General features: G+C 46.0%; 1 protein-coding gene and 1 long non-coding RNA gene across 4 annotated transcripts in view; one reads left to right on the top strand and one right to left on the bottom strand.

The window, feature by feature from the left end:
* The window catches only part of LOC137478891 (uncharacterized), a 369,499-nt gene that overhangs the window by 141,284 nt on the left and 202,348 nt on the right, over positions 1 to 25,867 (top strand). The gene's annotated exons all lie outside the window — the stretch shown is intronic.
* RAVER2 (ribonucleoprotein, PTB binding 2) overlaps positions 101 to 25,867 on the bottom strand; it is a 33,749-nt gene continuing 7,982 nt past the window's right edge. The window contains exons 2-14 of one of the 3 annotated variants that reach the window (XM_068199016.1): positions 23,621 to 23,687; positions 22,236 to 22,705; positions 15,376 to 15,567; positions 14,263 to 14,389; positions 13,322 to 13,404; positions 10,499 to 10,603; positions 10,156 to 10,267; positions 8,722 to 8,963; positions 6,817 to 6,928; positions 6,344 to 6,489; positions 5,141 to 5,230; positions 4,493 to 4,615; positions 101 to 1,531 (exon numbers count right to left, since the gene is read on the bottom strand). In XM_068199016.1, coding sequence (XP_068055117.1) covers positions 1,406 to 1,531; positions 4,493 to 4,615; positions 5,141 to 5,230; positions 6,344 to 6,489; positions 6,817 to 6,928; positions 8,722 to 8,963; positions 10,156 to 10,267; positions 10,499 to 10,603; positions 13,322 to 13,404; positions 14,263 to 14,389; positions 15,376 to 15,567; positions 22,236 to 22,705; positions 23,621 to 23,687 — 1,995 coding nt within the window. In that variant the 3' untranslated portion in view covers positions 101 to 1,405. Of the gene's footprint in view, positions 1,532 to 4,492; positions 4,616 to 5,140; positions 5,231 to 6,343; positions 6,493 to 6,816; positions 6,929 to 8,721; positions 8,964 to 10,155; positions 10,268 to 10,498; positions 10,604 to 13,321; positions 13,408 to 14,262; positions 14,390 to 15,375; positions 15,568 to 22,235; positions 22,706 to 23,620; positions 23,688 to 25,867 lie in introns of all 3 variants that reach the window. The other 2 variants (XM_068199018.1, XM_068199019.1) reach the window with 2 other exon arrangements.

The raw sequence follows: 25,867 nt of genomic DNA, 5'->3' as shown, positions 1-25,867 counted from the left end.
TGAATTTCCATAAGAATAGTGTTCTTTTGAAACCTTTTCCTACCTCACCTGATTAAAGGAGTCCAGGGCTGTTTTCCTCACACAAAAAATCCACTTAAAGTAAGTACCAACAATTTATTTTCATTGAAAAGTGTAACAAGTTGAGAAAGTTGCATATACAAACAGTTGAAACAAAATATTACAAGTGAATTTATCAATACATACAGGCAGAATCCCAGAAAAGCTCCTGGCTCCTGTTTGGGGAGCAGCTCCAGCAGCTGAGGGAAGAGGGAATTCGATTGGGATTTTTTTAAGCTTTGAAAGTGTGGATCCTGGTCACATCCCAAAGCTTGAAAGGCAAAAGTTTAAGACTTTCAATTTTAAAAAAATCAGCATTGAAAAATGGCTTCAGTGTTCTCTAGCAAAGAAAAGGGAGGAGGAGGAGGAGGTGGCTCCTGGCCTCAGCGAACTCCATCCAAATGGATTTGCAGCAGAATTCCAAGGGGGCAAAGCCTTGGAATGAGGGCTGGCTCCTCATTTACCCGTCACTGATGGCAAAAGGAGGGATTGCTGATCTCCAGCTCCAAGGGCAGCCGAGAACAACTCGAGGCAGAGCTGACAAAAAGCTAAAAATACAAAGTCTTAAAAAAAAAAAAAAGGAAAATACACACAAAAGTGGGAAACAATGTGGGGTGGCGCAGGATGAGCTGTCCCACACCTGTGGAAGGAGGATGCTGCCTCACACTGGGATTTACTTCCTCCGTCGGAAAGCTGTGGATTCTCAGCCTAAAAACAAAGTTATTCCACTGTCCAAGGAGCAAATCCAAATCCCAGGGAATATTCCAAGGCAGCACAGGACAGCATCTCCCCTTGAACAGGCATTTTCTGAGAACATCACCCACTGAGGCTCTGGGAATCCATTTGGTATCGCTCCATTCCAGGATTAAGAACTAATACTAAAAATTGAAAGGCTGTAAATGCAGAGCTCTTAATCCTGGAAACAGGAAAGTTGGAAAAAACCCCACATTCCGAGTTCAAAAAATACAAAATAATTACTATCAAGACTTCCTCTTTTAACTTCCTCAGGCTGAGGACTGGAGAAAGGATCAGCTTTCTTTCCTCTGGGTTTTTATTGCTTTCAGCTGGAGCTGCCCCGGCTCCCCAAGTCCCTGTGCTCTGTCCCTCAGCCCACAGGTGACAAAGCAAACACTGTCCCCTCCTCTCCAAGTGAGAGAGCCGCCACCTTTGCCACCTTTGCCACCACCTTTGTCCTTGGCTGTGCCCGGACAGAGCTGGCTCCTTGGGACACTCACCGCACACAGCAAGAGCTCCTTGAGGGAAGTTAAGGCAGCAATAAATACAGAGGGATTCCCAGCTGCCTTCCCTGCCCCGGCCGGGCTGGGAATCGATGGGTCCGAGGCAATGATCAGTACACGCGCTTCTTCTTCAGGGAGGACTCGGAGAAGCGCGCGGCGCCGCCGGGAGCCGGGAATTCCACGGGGCCGGGCTCGGGGGAGGACACGAGGTACGAGGAGCTGCGCTTCGGGGCTACCTGCGGGCGGCACACGGCAGAGCTGTTAGTCTTTGCTGGGCTCAAATGTGGGAGATTTTGGTTTTTTTTTAATTTTTTTTTAAATTTAGATCTTTATTAGATTTTACTTATATTATCGTTTTACAAGTTGTAGTAGTTTATTTTAATAAACTGAAAACGGAGATGTATTTTTTCTTTATAAGGTTTTAAAGGATAAACTGTCTAATTAAGAAATGATACTTCAATTATTTTTAACTTGATAATTAACTACTTATGTCTTGCAATGTGGACATTTTATCTAATTACACAATACTAGTTAAACTGACGAAGAAGGACTAGTTTTCACCCTAAAACTGCTATCTTTATATATATTACTATATAGCTTTATAGCTATATATATAACTAGATATATATATATAGATATAGCTATATAGCTATATATATAACTTCTAGCTTTATATATATTACTGTATCTTAAAACTTTAAGTTTTCTAGTATGTGACGTCACACACTTCTATTCAAACTGCACCCCCACAATCCCAGCTCTGCCATTCCATTTTGGAAGCTTCTCCACGGCCTCAGGTCAAATGCAGTGTTCTCCTGGGGGTCAGAGCCTGCCAGCACAGAAAGTCTGAAGTTCTCAGCAGCCAGGGTTCCAGCAAGACAGGACAAGTGACACTGGAGCCACAAGCACTGAAGAGCACTCCAGGCTGGGAATTCCCAGTGAAGTGATGCCAAAGACCTGGCTCCTTCAGCTCTGAGGTCTGGGCTTTGGGCCCTTTCCCTAAACAATCACTGCCAAAAGGATCAGTGCCCCAGCACACCTGTGGTGCCTGGGCCAGGCAGCCTCATTCCACAGCCCCTGGGTAAATTCCAGTGGGATAATGGCCTGGGTGATGTCCTGCAGCTGATCCAGACCTCTCCAGCCTTTAGGATGAGGCACCTTTCATTGCTCCTGGAGAGCTGAAGGGGTTCAACAGTCCTGGCCCAGCCCCCAGGCCAAGCCAGGGGGGGAAAAGATGAATTTTCCAGCTGTGCCAGAGTGGGTCTGGGCAGGATCTGAGGCCCTGCCTTTCCACAGGAGCGAGGGATGGATGGAGCAGCAATGGATCTTTAATTGGATTTCAGCTCCAGCAGCTCACTGTGCCACCCTCAGCCCTGAGGGGCCCAGAGTGGGGTTCCAGTGAGGCCACAGCTGCTCCAAGGCTCCCTGGGTTCCCCTTCCCTTTGGAAAAACCTTTCCCAGCAGCTCTCCAAGAATCCTGTGCTGCTCACATTCACAACTCAAACTGCTCCTGCCCAGGCCAGTTTCATCCTGGGGGGCACCTTCACCACAAACACAGAATTGTTTGAGGAGAGGCTTCAGTTTTCCCCCTGTCCTCTGAAAGCCAAGGGGATGTCACCCGTGTCCTGTGTCCTCCCAGGTCCTGGCTCCTGGTGCTTCACACAAACCCCCCGACCCTGCTCCTCCTGAGCCTCTGAAACAGCAGGATTTAAAAAAGCCCAAAAAAAGCAGGATTCAAACGAGCTGCAGGGTCCCTGCAGGCACAGCCACACAAGCACACACTGAACTGACAGAGCCTCCTGGGGAGCAGCCTCCTCACTGAGATCCAGCTGCAATTCCAGCAGTTTGGAGGCAAACGGGGCTGCTGTGCCTGTGCCACGGGACTGCCCGTGCTCCTCCTGCCTTTTATGGCTCCTGGCACTAACAGCACCATCCCAGGAGCTGCTCTGCACCACCCCAGGAACCGCTCTGGAGATGAACTGAGAGGTGCTGCTTGGCTCAAACCCCACGCTCTCCTCCTGCTGCCATCCCATCATTTCCAGCCACGTCAGAGCCCAAACTCAATTTTTTCATGTCCCAGGCCACGGCCAGGCTTTGTCCATCTTTACCCCAAACCATGTCAGAGCCAGCTCCACCCAGGAGCCAGGAATTGCTGGAGTTAAAAGGAATGCACTGCCTTCAAAATCCCCACAAAACCAGGAATCTCGTGCCCAGGCTAATGCCAGGCCTGAAGCCACGGGACTCAATGCTGTGATGCAAGGGCCAGGCCCCTCAGCTCTCCCATCCATAAAACCAGGAGCACAGGGACAGAATTCCTCAGGAGTTCTAGATCCTAACCAGACTCCACGAACTGGCCCTCACTGTTCCCAAAGCATCCATTTATTGGTGAGAACTCAGTGACCACTGGAGCACCAGCAAAGGAAGCTTTGCTCAGTGAGTCTGGCTGAAGCAGGCTGCAGCTGACACCTGCTGTAATTCCAAATAAAAGCCAGTATTCCAATAATTTTTTTGTTACAAATTAAAAATTATTTTCTAATAAATTTTATTGGAATAAATTCCAATAAAAGTTTTATCCCCCAGGATCCAGTGAAGGGGCTGTTGGCAACCTGGATGCTGCCCAAGACCAGGTAAATCTGCAGATGCTCCAAGAACTGTTTTAGAAACAGATACACACAAAAAAAGTGTGTATTCTACAAATCAGGCAGGTAAAAATCTTTAGATTTATCCTGTGTTCTTTAATTTGCTTTCCAGGAAATTTTGAGCTGCTCTCTCCACTTCAGAGATTCTATCCCAGTGCAAACCATCCGCAAGTCAGGCAAACACCCATTTTGTGTTTGGGTGACCTCCTCCTCTCTTCCTACTGTATTTGCCTCCTCCTCCTCCTCCTCTCTTCCTACTGTATTTGCCTCCTCCTCCTCTCTTCCTACTGTATTTGCCTCCTTCCAGGCATTTTGCCACACCCTTATCTCTCCAAGAAGCTCCCAAAAACCCAGCCTTGCTCTGCCCGTGGCTTTTGGGGCACTGAGAGGAGCTGATCCCCAGGGCCTGGAGGGATCTGCAAGGCTCTGGAGCTGGCCCAAGCCCTTCTCACATTCCCAGGAATTGTGTGGAGCAGGGATGCACAGGGAAAGCTCCACTCGGGGGCAGCAGCAGGCAGGGAGAAGTGTCTGCAGCCACTGCTCCTTCCCTCCTCTCACCTGCTTTAAGGGATTTGCTGGAGGAGGCTGCAAGCCCGGCTGGCATCCCTGGGCTCTACTCAAAAAGGAAGGCACTACCTGCAGGCAGGTGCTGTAGTTTGGGAAAGATCCACCTGTAGACTCCTGAATCCAGAAGGGGATCCGTGAAGAAGGGAAAAAGGTTTAATAATTCTTTTTTGTGATGAGCTCTCAGCAGGTGTGGAAATACCTGAATAACAAGAGGTGCAATTCACAGCAGCTCGGGTGTGCAGCAATTCCTGGAGCAAGATGTGGGATTTGGATGATGCTTTAATTTGTGTAATTCCTCTCAAAAAGTCTTTCTCCTTGCTCACAAAAACCTCAGCTTGGGCAACAAACAGCCCTCCAATGCTGGGAAATTCAGCACTGGGAAATGCCCTTAATGGTGTGCTGCTTCCTGGTGGGAATATTTTAATCCACTGCTGAGCATTCCAGGTGGTTTTGGATGGTGGGATTTTAGAGAGGGATATTTTGGGTGTGACTCCAGGGGGTGCAGGGCTGCCCTGCAGCAGTGCCCATGCAGTGCCTTCTCCAGCCCCTCATTCCTGTGCCAACACACAAAGCAGGTGTCCAAAAGCTGATGGGAGCAACAGCCAGTGGAGACAGCAAGAAAACAAAATTATTTCTCACCTCGGAGACTTCATTTTCCAAGCCATCCACTCTGGCCTGGGTAGAGTGATGAGCCTGAGCATAATGCTGGTACCACTGCTGGACAGCCTCCTACAGAGGAGCAGAAATCCTCTCCCATGCCTGCCTACAATTCTTACAACCCAAAGCTCTCCAAGAAGCATCAAAACACCTTCAGCACCAGTGGTGAAGCTCAAATCAAACATTTAAATTTGTGGTAAGTGCTTAAAACACACAGGAGGCACCTCTGGCCTGGCAGTGAGGCTGAGGCAGGGACAATTCCTGATATGGGAACATCTCCAGGATGGGGCAGCTTCTGTGCATCCCCTCCCTCCCAGGGAACAACTCCTAATGCCCAACCTCCCATCCATCCCTGCCCTCTGGCAGTGGGAAGCCATTCCCTGTGTCCTGTCCCTCCAGGCCTTGTCCCAGGCTCCTCTCCAGCTCTCCTGGAGCCCCTTCAGGCACCAGATCTGATCCAAGAGGTGTGTGGCCCCTGGCAAAGCCCCCTGCTCTGTGCAGTGACCCTGTTCCCCCCAGCCCTCTGGCCAGGCTGGGAGCCTCCCAACCCAAACCCTGACTGCCAGGAGTTTGGGGGCTCCCAGATCTCCCTGCCAGCAGCCCAGGAGAGTCTGTGTCTCCCCACGGACAGCCTGGGGAGGAGGCAGTTCTCAGACCCGAGCTGAGCAGTTACAGTTCTATACAGACTAGGGATGGTTAATGGAAATATGGGAACGTTCCTTGCCAGTGTCCTGTGGAACTGGCTCTGAGCACTCTGCAGAGGCTGCACCTCCTGGCCAGGCTCTGATCCCACATGGGGCAGATGGGGAACACATCCTGTGCACTGAGAGCAGCTGGCAAACATCCCCATGCTGTGCAGCAACTGGAGGCAGAGCTCTCTTCCCTGGGATCCAGCCAAAGTTCAGGACTTAAAAACTTCTGGGGAAGGCAAAGAGAAAAACCCCCTGGTTTTGAAGGCAGACAAAAGCCAAGGCAGAGGTGCTGAGAAGTCATTTTTTAGTGAGTGCCCACAGTTCAGGCTCTCAAGAAACAATTTTTTCAAGGGTTGTGGTTTCTTTGTGCTAAATCTGCTCTGAACACTGAAACAGATCAAGCGTCAGTGCAGAGGCTCAGGAAGAACACCCAGAGAAAACAAGGAGCAGCTCTGGGAGAATCCCAGGGGACACCAGGCTGTGGGATTCCTACCTGTGGGTACTCCCCAGGCTGCTGGGAATAACTGAAATAATTTTCCATTGCATGTTGCGATGCAGTTCCCTGAGACACAGCAGCATCCACGACACTGTTTGGAAGGCTGCTCTGCTGTGGAGGACTGGAGGCTTTGCTGGCAATTGCTGCTGGGAACACAAAGAACAGAGTTTGGATAAACACCTGGCTTGTAAAAACCACAAGTTAGGCTCTATTCCAGGATTAAAACTGAGATTTGTGCCCCAAATTAATCAGTGCTACTGATAATTGAAAGGCTTCTACAAGTTTGTGAGCCTCTGAAAATGTAGCCCTGTTTAGGCATCAGGAGAAATGACTTAGCAGCTTTAAACAGACTACAAGATTTCCTTGAGGACAAATGCTGTGGCCACTGGCTTTACCAGGCAAACAGGATAAATATTTGCCACGCTCTGGCTGTGGAAATTTGCAATGCAATCCGTGGAATGTTTGCTTACCTGGCAGACAGATACCAGGCAAAACACTTGCCAAATTCAAGTAGGGGTTGGTGCTCAGGCGAATTTCTTTTGGGGGCTCCCCAAGCAGAGAAGTCTGTTTTTTCAAGGGAGTCTGAAAAATGAACAGTTTGCATTAAATTCATATTAAATTGATAAGAAATAAGGTTAAGTGGCCCAGCAGGGTCTTGGGAAAAGCTTAGTCCTATGAAAAAAAAACCCTTTTGAAATAAAATGAAACTTCTGAAGTCAATCCTTCAAAAGATCCATTTTATTTCAGCAATCTGGACACATTGCCTGCACTTTTTTCTTTCAAATAGTTTTTGTAGGAATGTTTCTCTTCAGACTGCAAGTTCCTAAAGGATATTACAAAACAAACAAACAACAGAAAACCTTTTACAAGCAAATGAAGGAATAATAATCACTCAAACAATTCCAGATGCAGGGAGTGAACATTAAGTACGTGGCCAAGGCAAAATCAACTCTTTTCACTTGGAGACACAAGGAAATAAAGGCCTAACATTAGAATGTTAGGAAAATGTTAGGAAAATCATGAATTAAGCACATGTTTCTCCAAAATGTTGAAGTATTGATGTATATTAAAATTATTATTTATTATTTTATAATATTATATATATATATTATTATTATAAATTATTTTAGATTTATATATTAAAAAAGGTAAATCTTCTTAAGGGCAGAAAAAAATTCTGAAAGAATGAGACCACTTAGATCCCATCCTATCATCCTCTCACACCTCACCTTCAAGGGAATAAACAATGTTTTTTAAAAATGGTGAATAAAAGTGGGAAATTTATATACACACACAAGCACCTAGAAACCCACAGGGCCCCCCATCAGAACTGCTCCTGATGAATCACGAAATTCAACCCCGAGTTCAAGTTCTGGCCTTTAGAAGAGACAGTGCCCCGAGATAAATTTCATCATCCAACACTGTGAGGCAAACAGATGGAAAAGAGCCCTGCAGCGCTGAGGAGCTCCCTCTGTTCATTCAGCTGGACCACCAAGGAGCAGCATTGTTCTCCCGAGTACCCACAACTGCACAGACCTCCACATGTCTCCAGGATGCTCCTGGGATGAGGGAAGTTGTACCCTGGAGACACAGGAGTGGGTAAAATAAAGGAGAAAGGAGAGGGAAGGGAAGGGGAGAAGGGGAGGAGAAAGAAGAACAGGGAGGGAGGGAAGGAAAAGAAACAAGGAAGGAAACATGGACACAAGGAAACAAGGAAGGAAACAAGGAAACAAGGAAGGAAACAAGGAAGGAAACAAGGAAGGAAACAAGGAAACAAGGAAGGAAACAAGGAAACAAGGAAGGAAACAAGGAAGGAAATAAGGAAACAAGGAAACAAGGAAGGAAACAAGGAAGGAAACAAGGAAACAAGGAAGGCAACAAGGAAACAAGGAAGGAAACAAGGAAGGAAACAAGGAAACAAGGAAGGAAGGAAACAAGGAAGGAAACAAGGAAACAAGGAAGGAAACAAGGAAACAAGGAAACAAACAAGGAAGGAAACAAGGAAACAAGGAAAAAAGGAAGGAAACAAGGAAGGAAGGAAACAAGGAAGGAAACAAGAAAACAAGGAAGGAACGCAACAAGGAAGAAAAGGAAACAAGGAAGGAAACAAGGAAACAAGGAAGGAAGGCAACAAGGAAGAAAACAAGGAAACAAGGAAGGAAGGAAGGAAACAAGGAAGGAAACAAGGCAACAAGGAAGGAAGGCAACAAGGAAGAAAACAAGGAAACAAGGAAGGAAGGAAGGAAACAAGGAAGGAAACAAGGAAACAAGGAAGGAAACAAGGCAACAAGGAAGGAAGGAAACAAGGAAGGAAGGAAGGGAAGGAGAGAGGAGGAAAGCAGAGAGAGGCAGTGTTTGTGCTGCATGCTCCTTACCCCCAGGCTGGAGTCGCAGCTCTTGGGCTGCCCGGGAGCTTTGCCGTGCGCAGCCCGCAGAGCCCCGGGGAGGCTGGGCAGAGCCTGAGGGAACGGCGGCGCTCCCGGCAGCACCTCGGCTTTGTCTGCAGCGGCGTTGGGCCCGGGAAGAGCTTGTCCAACAATGTGCTGATTTGGGAAGAATGGCAGCATGCCCATCCCTGCTGCTGCTGCTGCTGCTGGAATGGGAGCTGGGTTAGAGGCTGCAGCCGGCCATAAATGGAGAAACTTTGCTGTTAGATGGGATTTTTTAGAGAGGGTTTGGTTGTGGGGTTAATGGGGCTGGAGGAGAACAATTCCAGATCTACTGCACTGGTTTTTTGTTCTTTTCCCATCCCACAGGAAAACAACTCAATTTCAAGCTGATTCAATAAAACTCTGACTTTTCTAAACATTCCCTGTGATAACTTACTTAGTGCTTCCTGACATTTTCAAAAAACACCCTGGGAACAACATCCTGGAGGATGCTGGATGGGAGCACAGGGGGAAACCCCACCTCAACTGGCATTTGGAAGAATCCTTTTCACTGAAGAGCTGGAAAGTGCTCTCCAAAATGAAAACTTGGGTATTTAGAGGAGCTTTTTGCCCTCCCCTGGATGCCTGCTCCTTGCTCCTGGTCACTGCCGTGACTCAGATCATGGCCAGGACTGCAGAACACAGGGAGCAGCAGAGGAAACAAGATCAGAAAATCCTGGAACGGTTTGGGTTGGGAGGGACCTTAAGGATCATCCATTCCCACCCCCTGCCATGGCAGGGACACCTTCCACTGTCCCAGGCTGCTCCAGCCTGGCCTTGGGCACTGCCAGGGATCCAGGGGCAGCCACAGCTGCTCTGGGCACCTGTGCCAGGGCCTGCCCACCCTCCCAGCCAGGAATTCTTTCCCAATATCCCATCTAAATCCCCCTTTTCCTGCTTAAATCTATTCCCTGTGTCCTGTCCCTCCCTGCCCTGTCCCCAGTCCCTCTGCAGCTCTCCTGGAGCCCCTTCAGGCCCTGCCAGGGGCTCTGAGCTCTCCCTGGATCCTTCTCCTCTCCAGGTGAGCACCCCCAGTACCCAACTGATCTTTCCTCATAAATATTGAGGGCATCAGTGGCACAGCAATTTGCATTCCAAATTGACAAATGTGACAGACTCCTGTTAAAGCTCATTTCTTAATACAATGAAGGCAAAGAGCAAATTCGTGGTGCCTCTTAAGCGACTCCCATTTACCTGCCTTGAAAACCCCCACAAAATGTCACCTCTAAACAAAAGCATATTCCAAGTGTACCAAAAAAGGCAGCAACTGAGCTAGCAGAGTATTTAACAAGCTGCTTTCGTTACGCAGGGAGAAAGTCAGGTGCGTAACGTGAAGCTGGGCATTTCTACTGGTTTGGGATGAAATAAAATGTCATTTACACTTGAGAGCTTCTCCTCGTGTTGCCAGGCCTGAGTTCACTGCTGGCATCACCCCTATGCCCAGCACTGTCTGCAGGAGCATTGTTGGAGGCTCTCCCAGCAAACCTGGTTTCTAAAAGGAAGAAGAGAAAACTCTGTAAATTATTAAAATAATCTGCTCATAGCTCCTTTTACAACTTGCACATTCTCAACCTCTTCAGCTCCACTGAACTGTTCAAGGATCACAGAACCGTGAATGGGTTGGGCTGGAAGGGACCTTAAAGATCACCTGATGATATAAATGAATTATTTTAGGAATTGTGAGAGTGTTCAGAGAGAGACAGAGCTGCAGGGATGGCCTTACACTGTTTGCCTGCATGTTTTCCATCTTCAGGAGCTGCTGCTGGGGCAGGGGCAGGTGAGCAGGGCTCTGCAGCAGTAGGCTGGAGGTGCTTCCCAGAACTGAGCTCTGAGAAAGGATTAAAACACGGGTTAGCTGGCAGTCAGGGAGAAACACTTTCACACAGTACTGCTTGAAGAAATTAAAGATTTTGAGTTAAGACAGCAAAGGAAAATAATTTCCTCCACAGAACTGACTTTGATTCAGAGAAATACCCAGATATGTTTCCCCCCACAACAATCTACATGAAAGCTTACTCCAGAGGCATTCAAACCTGACAAATCACAGTGCCTGCAGATTGGCAAGTCTATAAAATATTCACATTGTTCATTCAGAATATTCTGGATCAGTTTGCCACCAGAACTGAGCCACTGAATTAATAACTTTGGGGCACCCTCTTCGGACTCTGCCACTGGTATACTCAACATTATGAGCTCTGGCCAGAACTGAGGCTTAAAATAAACTTTAAAAGACATCGTGATTTATGCTACAGGCCTGGAAGTGTCTGGCAGCATCATCTGCCAGTAAAATGCAGGGTGTTCTATAGGCTGTTGTACAAAGATAAACAGACAGGACACTGTGATAGTGCCAAGTACACCCTTCTTTATGGTTTTGTATCACCAAACCCAGGGAATGAAGACTGCAAAACACCTCCCAAATATTTCCAAGCCTTGGCTGTGTCTGGGTGGCAGGGTTAAATTCCCTAGGGAAAAACCCTTTATGACTGAAATATGACCTTCTGGACTAAAATACGATCTTCTGGACTCAGAAATGTGCTGTTCCAAACAAAGATGGGCCATATCTAGATTAGTTATGCATCGATTTGAATTGTCTCAGTGATTTCCAGGAGAAATTATGCAGGGCTGGTTATTGTCACCAGGGCCAGGGGCTGCTCCTTCTAAACTTGGCTCCAGCAACAAAGCAAAGTGGTTCAATTGCAAAACTTTCAGAAATAAAAGAGTGGAAAAATCAGTTTGGTCAGAATCCTCAGAGGAAAGGCTCTGGATTAATCAAGATTCAATAAATTGCTGGATGACTGAGGAAAACATCCCTGAGAAAGCTGAAAATGCATTATTTTGGAGCAGGATAATTTAAGACTAAGAGAAATTAAGAGAAATAAGTTGAAAATCAGACTACCTTGAGTTGAAAAATTACTGGGTGAATAACCTTCAAATCCTCTCTGTTGAATCCTTTTTAAAGAGCTATTTAAAAATATTTATTCTCATTCTGTTACTTTACAAAGCTCTGAATATAAAATAGAAACCTAAGACATGCAGGGAGCTAAACCAGCGTGGCTGGGGAGGGGTTTCAGTGACAACACTGAATTTCTAAATAAATAAATAAATAAAACAGCGACCTGCTTCTCTGGCTTTAGAGAATACCCCAAAACAAATCACCCAAGAAGAGATAAGTGTGCCTTAGAGAAAAAACTGGGATCATCAAATCCTTCTAAAATTCAGGTTTGGAGCTCATTAGATGATAGGAAGCTCCCAGGGACAGAATGAGACTTGATTTTTTAAGTCTCTGGACAGAGAAAACACAGAGTTGTTTGGCTGCAGCTCTCCCAAGCCAAAAACCACTGGAAAAACCTTTGGATCATCATCAATCCCACTGTTAATTGTGGAAAACATCCCTGGCTCCAGCTGGGAGCACCAAACACTCCCACTGCCTTCCAAGGAAGCACAGGCTGAAGAGAGAGCAGCAGGAACTTACACAGACCAACTGAAAATGGCATTTCAATTAAAAAAAAAAAACCCAAAGAATTACATATATTTTGTATGGGCAAAAGCAACTCACTGGATGGGGCAAAATTAAGCAGAATTTATTCAAAATTAATATATTCACCTACCAGTTTTTAGAGAAAAAACAGAAGAGCTCAAGATACTTAACCTAAGGAATATTCCTGCATTTTAGTTGGGTCTTTTTAAAGATCTCTAAGCCTGTGTTTGCCAAAAGAACTGCAGAAATAATTGATGCTGAAGGGGATTTTATTTTTTAAATGGAAATGCCTGAAATATCAGAAATAATAAGGCCAAGTGATTGACTCCAGTCCCTTGTAGGTATTTGTGTAAATACCTACCATATTAATAAATAATTAATTAATAGAAACACAATATTAATTAATATTAATTAATGAATTCATGTTTAACTAATACTAAATTCAATTTTTGGCTCCTGGCAGAGCTGGAGAAACCCCTGAGAGCAGCTCAGCTCAAGGCAGAAATTCTGGTTGTGGGTGCATTTCCTCTCTCTCAATTCTAGCACAAACTCATCCCAAAGATCCTTCCCATTATCTCTCAGGAATTCTGGTGCCCATCTGGAATTACAGCAGAACTTGGGGGGTTTATCGGTAAGAAGTAACATCTGTAAATCTCTGGTTTTTTAATGGCACATGCAGCACATCTGGGTCCCTGCAAGCTTGAAAATGAAGCTAAGGCTGCTGAACTGGATGGTTTGAATCAGATAAACCCATAAAGCCTCTCCAGGAGTCGGGATGAGCTGCTCCAAGAGAAAGGGATGTGCCCGGCTCCTTGAGAGCTCATCTCAGGAGGATTTTTTTCTGCCAGTAATGACAAGTTTTGTCTACACTGGCAGGTTTTAAGTCAAAAATTTAGATAAAATAACTCCATTTTGGACAGTTAGCACTGCCTGCTCCCCCATCTCATAACTTTCCTTAGAGCTCTAACAAGAACGCTTAATTTTAACTGTAATTCCTTAAAACTTTAGGATCTCTCACGTTAAGTTCTCCCCAAATTCTCTTTTGATTACAGGGTTTTTGTCACATACCTGATGAACTTTATTCAACTGCAAAAAAGGTGGCCCAACTGCTGAATTTATGAGGTGAGGTAAACCTGCAGATGCTCCAAGAACTGTTTAAGAAACACACAAAAAAATCGTGCATTTTACAAATTAGGCAAGTCTTTAGAATTATCCTGTATTTTTAAATTTGCTTTCCAGAAAAGTTTCAAGTGTACAAAGGTCACCGGAAGGGATGAGACTCCTTTAGGTTGGGAGAGGCTATGAAACCTTTTGATGTTAATGACCAGAATGTGAGAGCTCCTCCACACCTGAGAGTTTCACTCCGGAGCTGATTCCAGGCCTCAGCTTTATCTGAGTGCTTTAAATTCAGATTTAGCTCAAGTGTTTCTGCCCTGAAGTGGTCACTTCACACCCACTTCTGGGTTTCTCTGTAGCCACACTCTCAGCTCTCCCCCACTTGATCTCCTCATCACCTGGCTCCTGTTCTGAGCACTTTCACCGTTTGAAATGTGATTAATTAGGGTTCATGTTTATTCACATCCTAATTAGAACACAGAAATGTTCCTGGCTGATGCTGTAATAAATACTCTGCACAGCTGTGGCAGCAGCCAAAAGAATAAAGATTTTCATTGGCAACAGGAGAAAGACTCAGGCTGCAAAATTCAGATCTAAAATCAGATTTAAGTTTAGCCAAGTCTTGCAAAAGACATTCCTTTCTAAACCCATTTCTAGTATGAATATTCAGAGCCCACAGAGTTCATACAAGGGTATTTGTAGGAACACTGAATTTTACCCACACACAAGAGTGTAGCAATGCTTTTGCTTCCATAAAAGGTGAAATTACCAGCACAAACACACTGAAACAGTGTCGGCACAGATTTTAAACATTATTTCTACTCAATTACTCTGCAAAAGCCTTGCAGCACTAAGAACAGGGGTTGATTTTGCTTTATTTTAGACCAGCTTACCAGGTTTAACAGCGTGGCCACGCAGCTGGGGCTGCAGCAGCATCTGCAGCATTGCTGGATTATTAAAACTTTTCATGATCTGCACTGGATTTGGCTCTGGAAGCAAGCCTTTCCTATTGTTCCTCATCTCCAGTGAAGAGAGAAAAAGTGTTAGAAGCAGGAAAAAGCAATGAATACATTTAAATCCCTCAAACTCCAATGGCAATGTACACATTTCATCTGACACAGAAAAAACCCATTTCCTTCCCTGTTTTCTGCTTTTTTCCCCCTCAAATGAAACACCTAACAAACGATTCCAACAAAATTTCAAGCACATTTCTTTTTCCCCTTTAAACCCAGAGTTATCAGTACAGGAGAGTAAGAAATGTTGCCATGAGCACCACATCTTGCAGCAGACTTCTCATCTCTTTTACAGAGATGTGGCCTGAGCTGGCTGAAGAGAGGGAACTCTTCTGCCTCTCCATGTAACACTGATCACATCCAATTTTCTAGGAAATCATTTGATAAGACATGTGGGTGTAAAAAGCTTTCTTCTACCTCGAGCATGAAATGAACCTATTTCTCCTGCCTTGAAATTTATCTTAAAGCTGACAAATTCTTGCCTCTCTGTTTTAAACCAAGTTTTAGCTCGTCCAATGACTCATTCCCAGTCACTTTTGTTTTGAGCTGGAATGATTTCTCTTACAGGAGATTACATTTATTAAATCCCAGAGCTATGTGGGTGCAACTTTGTGGTATTTAATGGATATTATTAATCTTCTTCCTGGCCATCTTTGCCTAGGAAGGAGCCTGAACTGGGCTGATTATACAGAATTCCAGAATGGTTTGGGTTGGTTAAAGCCCATCCATCTCCACCCTTTATACCATGGGCAGGGATCCACAGAACCACAGAATTCCAGACTGGTTTGGAATTGGGAAGGACCTTAAATCCCATCCCATCCCACCCCTGCCACGGCGGGGACACCTCCCACTGTCCCAGGCTGCTCCAAGCCCTGTCCAACCTGGCTTTGATAAACCCAAAATGCTTCCCAAGCCCGGCTCCTTTTCCCCTCTGCACAAAGCCCCAGCTCGGGAGCGACGAGCTCATCCCAAAGAGGTTTCCAGGGATCTCACCATCCTCTGTGCTGCTATCAGAGCTGCCAAGGTGCTCCTGCCTGGTGCTCCAGGGGCGCAGAAGGACACCTGGACCCTCCTGCCGTTGATGGTCACCCCGTCCATGGCCCCTCGCACGCTCTCCGCCTGCTCCGCGCTCTCGTACTCCACCACGGCAAAGTCCCCGCTGCCGCCGTCCTCATCCTGGGCAAACTGCAACAGCAACAGCTCCAGAGCCCCGTGGGAAATGGGAATTCCAACAAAAACAGCTCCAGAGCCCCGTGGGAAATGGGAATTCCAACAAAAACAGCTCCAGAGCCCCGTGGGAAATGGGAATTCCAGCAACAACAGCTCCAGAGCCCCGTGGGAAATGGGAATTCCAGCAACAACAGCTCCAGAGCCCCGTGGGAAATGGGAATTCCAGCAACAACAGCTCCAGAGCCCCGTGGGAAATGGGAATTCCAGCAACAACAGCTCCAGAGCCCCGTGGGAAATGGGAATTCCAACAAAAACAGCTCCAGAGCCCCGCGGGAAATGGGAATTCCCACAGCAACAGCTCCAGAGCCCCGTGGGAAATGGGAATTCCAGCAACAACAGCTCCAGAGCCCCGCGGGAAATGGGAATTCCAACAAAAACAGCTCCAGAGCCCCGTGGGAAATGGGAATTCCAACAGCAACAGCTCCAGAGCCCCGTGGGAAATGGGAATTCCAGCAACAACAGCTCCAGAGCCCCGTGAGAAATGGGAATTCCAACAGCAACAGCTCCAGAGCCCCGTGGGAAATGGGAATTCCAACAAAAACAGCTCCAGAGCCCCGCGGGAAATGGGAATTCCAACAAAAACAGCTCCAGAGCCCCGTGGGAAATGGGAATTCCAACAAAAACAGCTCCAGAGCCCCATGGGAAATGGGAATTCCAACAGCAACAGCTCCAGAGCCCCGTGGGAAATGGGAATTCCCACAGCAACAGCTCCAGAGCCCAGTGGGAAATGGGAATTCCCACAGCAACAGCTCCAGAGCCCCATGGGAAATGGGAATCCCAGTAACAACAGCTCCACAGCCCAGTGGGAAATGGGAATTCCAGCAACAACAGCTCCCGGAGCCCCAGTCCAGCAACAACAGTTGCCAGCACTCCATGGATAACTGGCAATTCCAGCAGCTGCCCTGCAATATTGTCACCTGCCCCTTGCAAGGTCCTGCACAGCTGACACAACCAAGGTTAAATTTCCCCCCAAACCTTTCCCCTCCAAAAGGTTCTTTCTCAAAATGCTGGAAATAAGTTGGATATCACATCTTCATCTATTTGGCATTCAGCTTATAGACTCATGGTTACTTGCTCATTCCTTCCAGTACCTCTTCCATTCCCACCTCCACTTCCATCCCACCTCACACATTTAACACATATTTAAACAACAAAGCAGCAAAGAGAAGCAAACTGTAAATACAGCTGGATGCTACAACCAGTTTTATTTTGCAGGATAATTATAAACTCATTCTTCTTCATTTCTTTCAGCCTGCAATATTCAAAGTGCCGTGCATCAGGGTGCATGACAGCTGCTGAAACATGCAACAATGCAAATTCCACCAGTATCTGGTGCCTTTTGGGTGCATGTGAAGGCTGTGGTTGTGGGGAATGCCAAGAGAAGATGCCAGACTGATCAATCAAGCAGACTGGAAAAGGGCTTACGTGGCAAACACTGCTCTGGCCTTTGTGTGCAGACTTTGGGAGAGAATGAGCAGATTTAAATCAAACAAAAAAACAGGCTGAGAAGGGAGGCATGAAGCTTAAGCAAAAATCTCCAGTCCCCAGATGAATGGGAATGATAAACTGATACCAGCTCTGGTGTGGAAGAGACAAAACCTCCTCCAGATTGCACTGGATAAAAACAACCTCAGCCCCACAAACTTCCCCTGACAACTGAAATATAAATGTCAAAGATCTGGAAGACAAAGAGAATGGTCAGATCTTTAATGGCACTGGCCTCTGGGCAGAGCTCTGGAGAACACAAACTTCACATATAAACACATTTTATATTTATATTTTATTTTGATACCAGTTTAGGTTCACTGGCAAAGACCTGAGGTACTTGTGAAAAGAAGGGTTTGAAGCTATGGAACATCTGTATTTCAGTTTCAGCTAAAATGAAACACAGTTAAGAACTCCCTTAAAACGTCCCAAGTGCAGCCACCAATAGTCTTGCAAAGGAATTTTTCAGCTTCCCAAGTAAACAGGTACTGAAAAAACCCCCTTTTTATTCCTATCCAGATAAGGGTGGAGACCTTTTAGTGACAATTTAAAGTTGACAGAAGAAAAGAATGAGGTTTTCTGGTCCATTTTGTTGAAACAAAGGACAAAACATATTTTTCCTAATGTCCATGTGCAAGTATTTAGCTTCAGCTCCTCCTGACAGAACATTTCTGTTGTCAATAGAGGAGAAATCAAAATGATTAAAAAAAATAAGTAACTTTGGAATAAGATGAAATAACCGGGAGTTTATTTCATGAATTCAGGTAAGAATTATCTGCTTGATGAAATACTGCATGAGCTCCCAGCAGAACTAAGCCATGGCAGCACCACAAGACCTGCATTAATGTTTTCCAGAAAAAAAAATACTTTTCTCAGTCATTCTCTATAGAAATTTCCCCCAAACCGAGGTTTCTGCTTCCCTGTCCTCTCCCAGTTTTTCTGTCTCTACCCACCCTATCACATCCCCCCTCTTTGCTTTTTCCACCTTTTCTTGGGTCCTACTCCTCCTCCTTTGTCCTCAATTTTCAGGTTGTCTCACTCATAAACCCATAATTAATTAGTATCCATTTTCTTCCCTCTTCCCCTATCAAATCTGAACTATTTGTTTCCCTACCTCCACCCTCCTGTATTTTATAGAACAGGAATATTTACTGACCTAATTCAGACACTCTCCTCACCCACACCAAGTATTACCCAAGACTTATTATGACTTAAAAAGTCAATTTTTGAGTGCTTCTAACTGCACAGCAGAGCTCTGTCAGTGAAACCCATCTTTCCCCAAGAAGTCTGTTACTCTTTGAAGCTCAGAATTTTTAAAGGATGGTGCAGAATTGTTGGGGGAGCTGATAACAGCCCCCAGATTATTTGACAGCTGGGAAAAAAAAGCCATGAAGGAAAAGACTTAAATTGATCAATCTGTTGAGCTACTTAAACAAAGACTGAGCAGGAGACTTGAGTCCAGCATTTAATACCTTCTTACAGGAAGAATTTAATGGAGAGCAAAAGCTCCTTAATTTAGGCATCAGTGAGGTGAGGCTGAAGCCAGACACATTCCCCAGGCTCGAGATCAAAACAGGCAGGAATGGGCATTTTCTGGGAAGAGTTAATTCCAGTTTATTCATCTCCTGATGGATCTGGATCAAGCAAGTCTAAGGATTTCCCTTTGGCCAACTACAGATTGCTGGGGCTGGAGAAGAGCAGGTGGTCAGGCTGCAGATCCTCAGGGACCTTCTGCTCCATGTGCTGGGAATCTCCGGGCGCTCATCCCTGGGGCTGATCCCTGAGCAGCCTTCCAAGGGACTTAAGGGAAAAACACAACACAAAAACAACCCTGCAACTGAAATCTGTGGGACAACAAGGACAGATTTTCTTCTACTGCTTGTTTATGATGATCTGTCTGTGCCACATTCATTTGTGGTCTCATCTCACAAGCCACAAGGATGAGAAGGAAACCTCTGCACTAAAAAGGCAAGAATCCACCTCCTCTGTGTTTCCCAGCTTTCCAAAAGATGTGTCACTTCTATCCCTGGCAACAGCCAAGAACCCAAGCCTTCCTCAGTTAGGGAAAAACATGTTAAATATTTATATATTAATTATATGATGTATTTTGCACCATCTGAACTGTTGCACTTGTGGTATTCATACACCCTGGCTCTCTTTGAGCAATAAAACCTTCAGCAATGTTTACTTTAAAAGCTCTCAAAAACCAAATTATTTTCAGTGATGACATTAAGGGGACATAAGTATGACATAAGGGGATGTCTTCCAAATATTTTGCTGGCATTTCACTGGAGCGGTGCCCTGCAGAATTCCCAGATCACACGGATCACAATGCACACCCAGGGCAGTTCAGCATCACTACTGGAGTGATACCCTGCAGAATTCCCAGACCACATGGATCACACTGCACACCCCGAGCAGTTCAGCATCACTACTGGAGTGATACCCTGCAGAATTCCCAGACCACATGGATCACACTGCACACCCAGGGCAGTTCAGCATCACTACTGGAGTGATACCCTGCAGAATTCCCAGACCACATGGATCACACTGCACACCCCGAGCAGTTCAGCATCACTACTGGAGTGATACCCTGCAGAATTCCCAGACCACATGGATCACACTGCACACCCAGGGCAGTTCAGCATCACTACTGGAGTGATACCCTGCAGAATTCCCAGACCACATGGATCACACTGCACACCCCGAGCAGTTCAGCATCACTACTGGAGTGATACCCTGCAGAATTCCCAGACCACATGGATCACACTGCACACCCCGAGCAGTTCAGCATCACTACTGGAGTGATACCCTGCAGAATTCCCAGATCACACGGATCACACTGCACACCCAGGGCAGTTCAGCATCACTACTGGAGTGATACCCTGCAGAATTCCCAGATCACACGGATCACACTGCACACCCAGGGCAGTTCAGCATCACTACTGGAGTGATACCCTGCAGAATTCCCAGACCACATGGATCACACTGCACACCCCGAGCAGTTCAGCATCACTACTGGAGTGATACCCTGCAGAATTCCCAGATCACATGGATCACACTGCACACCCAGGGCAGTTCAGCATCACTACTGGAGTGATACCCTGCAGAATTCCCAGATCACACTGCACACCCAGGGCAGTTCAGCATCACTACTGGAGTGATACCCTGCAGAATTCCCAGACCACATGGATCACACTGCACACCCCGAGCAGTTCAGCATCACTACTGGAGTGATACCCTGCAGAATTCCCAGATCACACGGATCACACTGCACACCCAGGGCAGTTCAGCATCACTACTGGAGTGATACCCTGCAGAATTCCCAGATCACACGGATCACACTGCACACCCAGGGCAGTTCAGCATCACTACTGGAGTGATACCCTGCAGAATTCCCAGACCACATGGATCACACTGCACACCCCGAGCAGTTCAGCATCACTACTGGAGTGATACCCTGCAGAATTCCCAGATCACATGGATCACACTGCACACCCAGGGCAGTTCAGCATCACTACTGGAGTGATACCCTGCAGAATTCCCAGATCACACTGCACACCCAGGGCAGTTCAGCATCACTACTGGAGTGATACCCTGCAGAATTCCCAGACCACATGGATCACACTGCACACCCCGAGCAGTTCAGCATCACTACTGGAGTGATACCCTGCAGAATTCCCAGATCACACGGATCACACTGCACACCCAGGGCAGTTCAGCATCACTACTGGAGTGATACCCTGCAGAATTCCCAGACCACATGGATCACACTGCACACCCCGAGCAGTTCAGCATCACTACTGGAGTGATACCCTGCAGAATTCCCAGATCACATGGATCACACTGCACACCCAGGGCAGTTCAGCATCACTACTGGAGTGATACCCTGCAGAATTCCCAGATCACACTGCACACCCAGGGCAGTTCAGCATCACTACTGGAGTGATACCCTGCAGAATTCCCAGACCACATGGATCACACTGCACACCCCGAGCAGTTCAGCATCACTACTGGAGTGATACCCTGCAGAATTCCCAGACCACATGGATCACACTGCACACCCAGGGCAGTTCAGCATCACTACTGGAGTGATACCCTGCAGAATTCCCAGATCACATGGATCACATTGCACACCCAGGGCAGTTCAGCATCACTACTGGAGTGATACCCTGCAGAATTCCCAGATCACATGGATCATACTGCACACCCAGGGCAGTTCAGCATCACTACTGGAGTGATACCCTGCAGTGTCGGAACCCAGAATGTCCCTTGGACACTCTTGGATGTGCCAGGTCCAGGTCAAAAGCATTTGAGACCCTGGAATGCAGCCACAGACCCCTGTGGCTTTGAACTTAATCCATAGAACAATTTACCAACCTTACAAGAAGAACAAGAGATCACAAAAGTTTAGCTATTACAGTAAAAGTAGTCACAAAGTGAAAAGAAGAACTTTTGAGTGCTGTACAAAAGAGTTTTAAGCCTTGTACAGAGGAGTCTGAGTTTTGTACATGAGAGTCAGAAGTTCTAAAATAGAAAAACTTAAGCAAGCCCTATCCTCTTTCTTTCTTCTTCCAAACCTCCATGCTCTTAGTAATGTTAACACTCACAAATGAGTTTAGAGTAGAAAGTCACTATTCAATATAAGTGACAGACATTAGAGAAAAAACTATAAACATCTAATACACAATGTATCATATAAAAAAACCCACCAACCCCCTAAGTGTCTGTGTACCTTTACCTAACTACTAAACAGACCACAACTCAAAAAAAAATCTTCTAGATAACATAAAATAAACTACCTTAAAACCAAACAACTAAAGACTACTAAGTCTTTCTTTAAAAACTCAAGTTAAAAAAGAAACTTTTCCACCTTTCCAAACCACCCCAATCAAAAAGTAAAACCCAACAACAACAAAGCCCACACTGCAGAATTCCCAGAATTCCCAGATAACACGGATCACAATGCACACCCAGAGCAGTGCAGCATCACTGCTCACATCACTGTGCAGATGGCACAACAGCTGACAGGAAAATAAAAATAAATAAGAAAAATAAAAGTGGAAGACAGCAAGAGTGAAGTGAGGCAATGCTGCAATCCCAGCCTTGGTTTTCCTTAAGAGAGAAACCCAACATACCTGGCAGAACACAGGTTTGTACTTCAGGGAGAAAGCCTGGAGCAGCTCTTTCGAATCAGCGCAGTCTTTTTGTAATTTATCCACACAAAGGCACTTGGAGTGAATGAGGTTTGTGGTCAGCTGGTTCACATCCATCCACTGTGCAAACAGAGTGCTCTCCTCCAGCTGCTTGCCCAGGAGCTCCAGCCTGGCCTTGGCAGCAGAGTCCTTCTTCATGTACTCCACGAATCCATAGCCCTTGGAATGGCCGGTGAGCTCGCTGTAGACCAGGAAACACCTCTCCACGTTGCCATAGGCACGCACCAGTTCCTCAAACTCCTCGATCCTGAGGGAAAGGGGCAGGTTGGTGATGCACAGCAGAGCATCCGTGGGCTGCAGCTGCACGGAGATCTCCTTCCCTCGCAGGGAGTGCTGGTGGAACCTCCTGATGGCGCTCTGGGCCTGCTCCCCGTTTAACAGGGTGACAAATGCTGCAAGAGAGCAGGAGTGGGGACATCAGCTACCCCAGCTGGTCTGCAGCCACACCTCTCCCTCCCCTGAAACCACAGTGAGAGCTCCAGATTCACCCCAAAGATCCAAGAGAGAAATATATCTGCTACATATAATACCTAAAATCTCAATTGAACATCGTGAGCAATTAACTCAGGAAGTGACTACGTTGTGATGCACACAACTTCACTACTTGGAACCCAACCAAATTTTGTATCTGGGGAACAAAATTAAATATTCTACTAGCAGACTGTCCTTTACTAAATTAAATATTCCATGGAAGTCCACACATCACAGATTCTACAGAACCTCTCTAATGACAACCTCCACAAGTTCTCACTTTGGGGTTAACAGATCTTTTTTTGGCTTTTCACTCCGTAAGGCATTTGACACAATCCCAAAACGGATGAGGGTGGCAGGGACCTCCTGAGGGTCTCTTTTCCAACCTGTTCCTTAAGCAGGGTCACCCGGATGGGTTCCCAGGATCCCAAGGGATGGAGATGTCTCTGGACAACCTACAACAGCTCTAGGTGACCCTCACAGGGCAGAAGTGTTTCCTGATGTGAGCAAACTGCAAATGCATCCGGAGCTGGGCAGGTTTTCCTCTCAGGCTCGTGTGGTTTGTCCCAAGGGAGGCCTCAGGGCCACTTTTCCAAAGGAATTCAGCCAGCTGAGGTCAGCTTTGTCCCAAAGGGACGCTTGCTGAGGAATGCTCCTGAGAGAGACCAGAGGGGACCAAAAATCTTCTGATCAACACCAGAAAGTTTCCAGCTTTCACTGGGCTCAGTACAAGGTGACAAAAAAGACACTGAGGGATGCCAGACAAGCTGTGACTTCACACACAGCACACGATGTTCCTCACAGAATTGAAATATATGGAAGTTTGAAGTTCTCACCTGTTCTTTTATTCCTGTCCACATAACAATACTTGATTTCATAATCTTTAAACAAGTCGTGGATTTCCTGCAAGGGAAAAGTACAAAACACATCACATAAATAAGTCCCCAAACCAATCAAGTGGATAAATTCATCCTCATTTCAAACAAAACCAAAAACTTTCTCAACAAACAGAAATTTTTACCATAGAAACACTATCAAATATTTGTTTTAAAAGGAGTTGGTTACACATTGCTGCAGCAATGTTTTAATCTTACATAAAAAACTGGCTTGCAGAATTTGATTCATTTGCTTTTCATTCTCTGGGGTGACATAAACACAAAAGGGCATCCTGTAACTGTCTTTTGATAAAGACAAATAACATCACAGCTCATTAAATAGCAAAACCCTCTCCATTTCTCTAAAGTACAACTGGCATAGCTAAAATACCACATGGACAAGGAACACTGGCAGCATCACATCACCAAATTTACTGAGGGCACATTGTTGCCTCAAAACCCAACAGTTGCTTTAGTTTCCTGCTCAAGTTCACATTAATAGATTTTCACCCTCAATAATGGATATTCTTTCACCCAGCAGATAACTGCAGCCAGAGTACCCCCTGGAAAGTATCCTCTATCAATTACTGCACAGCTGCTCAACAGAGAATCAATCCCAAGAGTGTTATTTGCTCCCACTAATTAATGGGAAATTAAGAGGGATGGGTAAGAGCAAGTCTTAGAGGAGTTTGCTGCAGCTATTCCCAAAAAACCCAGGTGCACATCCCCCAAAAACCCCACAAATTATTGTCAGTTCAGTGGCGAGAAAGCAGAGTTGAACATTCAGCATCCCAAGGAAAAACCAGGAGTAATAACCTGGATATTTACATAATCTTAGCTGGATAAATCCCATACACAGGAGTGCAAGATGATTTCTGCATGCAAAATAATCAGCCAGCTTTGTCTGAAAGTTTAATTGCAGCTGATTTCCAGCAGCTAAGTGTAGCTGCCAGTTTGGTAATTCAATATATGGAGCCTAAAGGTTAACTGGGTTTTCTGTGAGGGGTATCAGGTGCACACCTTTTAGTCAAGAGAGCACCAATCTCTGGTTTCACTATTTAGCAGCTGTCAAATACTGCATTAATAAAATATGGCAGCATTTCTCCAGCCACCACACGTCCTTGAGTAAGGTGTGATAAGGATGGGGTATCTGAAATGCAAGATATGCCCAAAATGCAAGCCAGGTATGGGATTTGAGTGTGGAAACCTCTCAAACAAGAATGACATGGTTCTTTCTCAGATATAAGAGACTGAGAAGACACTTTCTGTACAGCTTTGGCAGCTCTGTTGTGCTGTGCCACTGAAGACTCCAAAAAATTGTTTCTGTCCACTCAGAAGAAGAGGGACATACCTGCCCTTTTGATCTCCTGTATTATTTCACAAGAGCAACACTGAAAGTTTTGTATGATGATCAGGTAGCAGGAAGTAGGATTTCAAAGAGCTCCTAACACTTTTTTGAAAGTCGTCTGTGTATCAGATGATTCCACATGATTCCCCAGTAACTGCCTGAAACTTTGAGAGGAAAACCACCCCCTACCGAACAACTCTTTGGGGGATAATTATGAGATCTCATATTAAAAATGATGAGAATGTAAGGGGGATTTAAAATAAAGCCTGATTTAAGGACAGAAATCCAGTAAAGATTTTAACACCAACTCCCATAGATGGCTGCAAACACTGCCAGGTTTGTGCAAAGGGTTCTTCCAGGAAGGTTCTGGTTCTTGTGCTCTCGTGGGCTCTTGGCAGGGCTGAGACCTTCACCTGTGGAACTGGGGTTGGGCAGTGTTTCAGTGAAAGCATTTCCCATATAAACACCTTTCGTGAGGATCTGCAAAGATAAAACACACCCTGCCCACTGTAGGGAAATGTGTACTCCTTTCAGTTAAACAGCTGTAAATATCTGTGTGTTACACTGAGATTTCTCTGCTTGCCAAGCCAGGCACTTCTCTAAACTTCACCTCCAACATCTCCCAGCACTCAGGTCTGGTGGAAAAGAAGGAACAGAGCTCCCATTGTGATGCAGTTCCCAGTTTCACTCCCCACAGCTCAGGGCAGAAGTGTCAGGAAAGCAACGGGAACGACAGCTCTGATCCCCGCGCTCCAAGCAGCTCTCCAGGACTGGGCCAGGAGGGAGTGTTTGCTCTGGAGGAGAAGGGGGTCAGCCAAGTCAGGTAGATGCTCTGCTGCGACCCCGTTAACTCGTGAGGA

The sequence above is a fragment of the Anomalospiza imberbis genome, chromosome 9 (assembly GCF_031753505.1).
Source record: "Anomalospiza imberbis isolate Cuckoo-Finch-1a 21T00152 chromosome 9, ASM3175350v1, whole genome shotgun sequence".
Taxonomy (NCBI): Eukaryota; Metazoa; Chordata; class Aves; order Passeriformes; family Viduidae; genus Anomalospiza; species Anomalospiza imberbis.
Note: the sequence above shows the minus strand (reverse complement) of the source record. Positions and strands in the feature narration are given on the sequence as shown.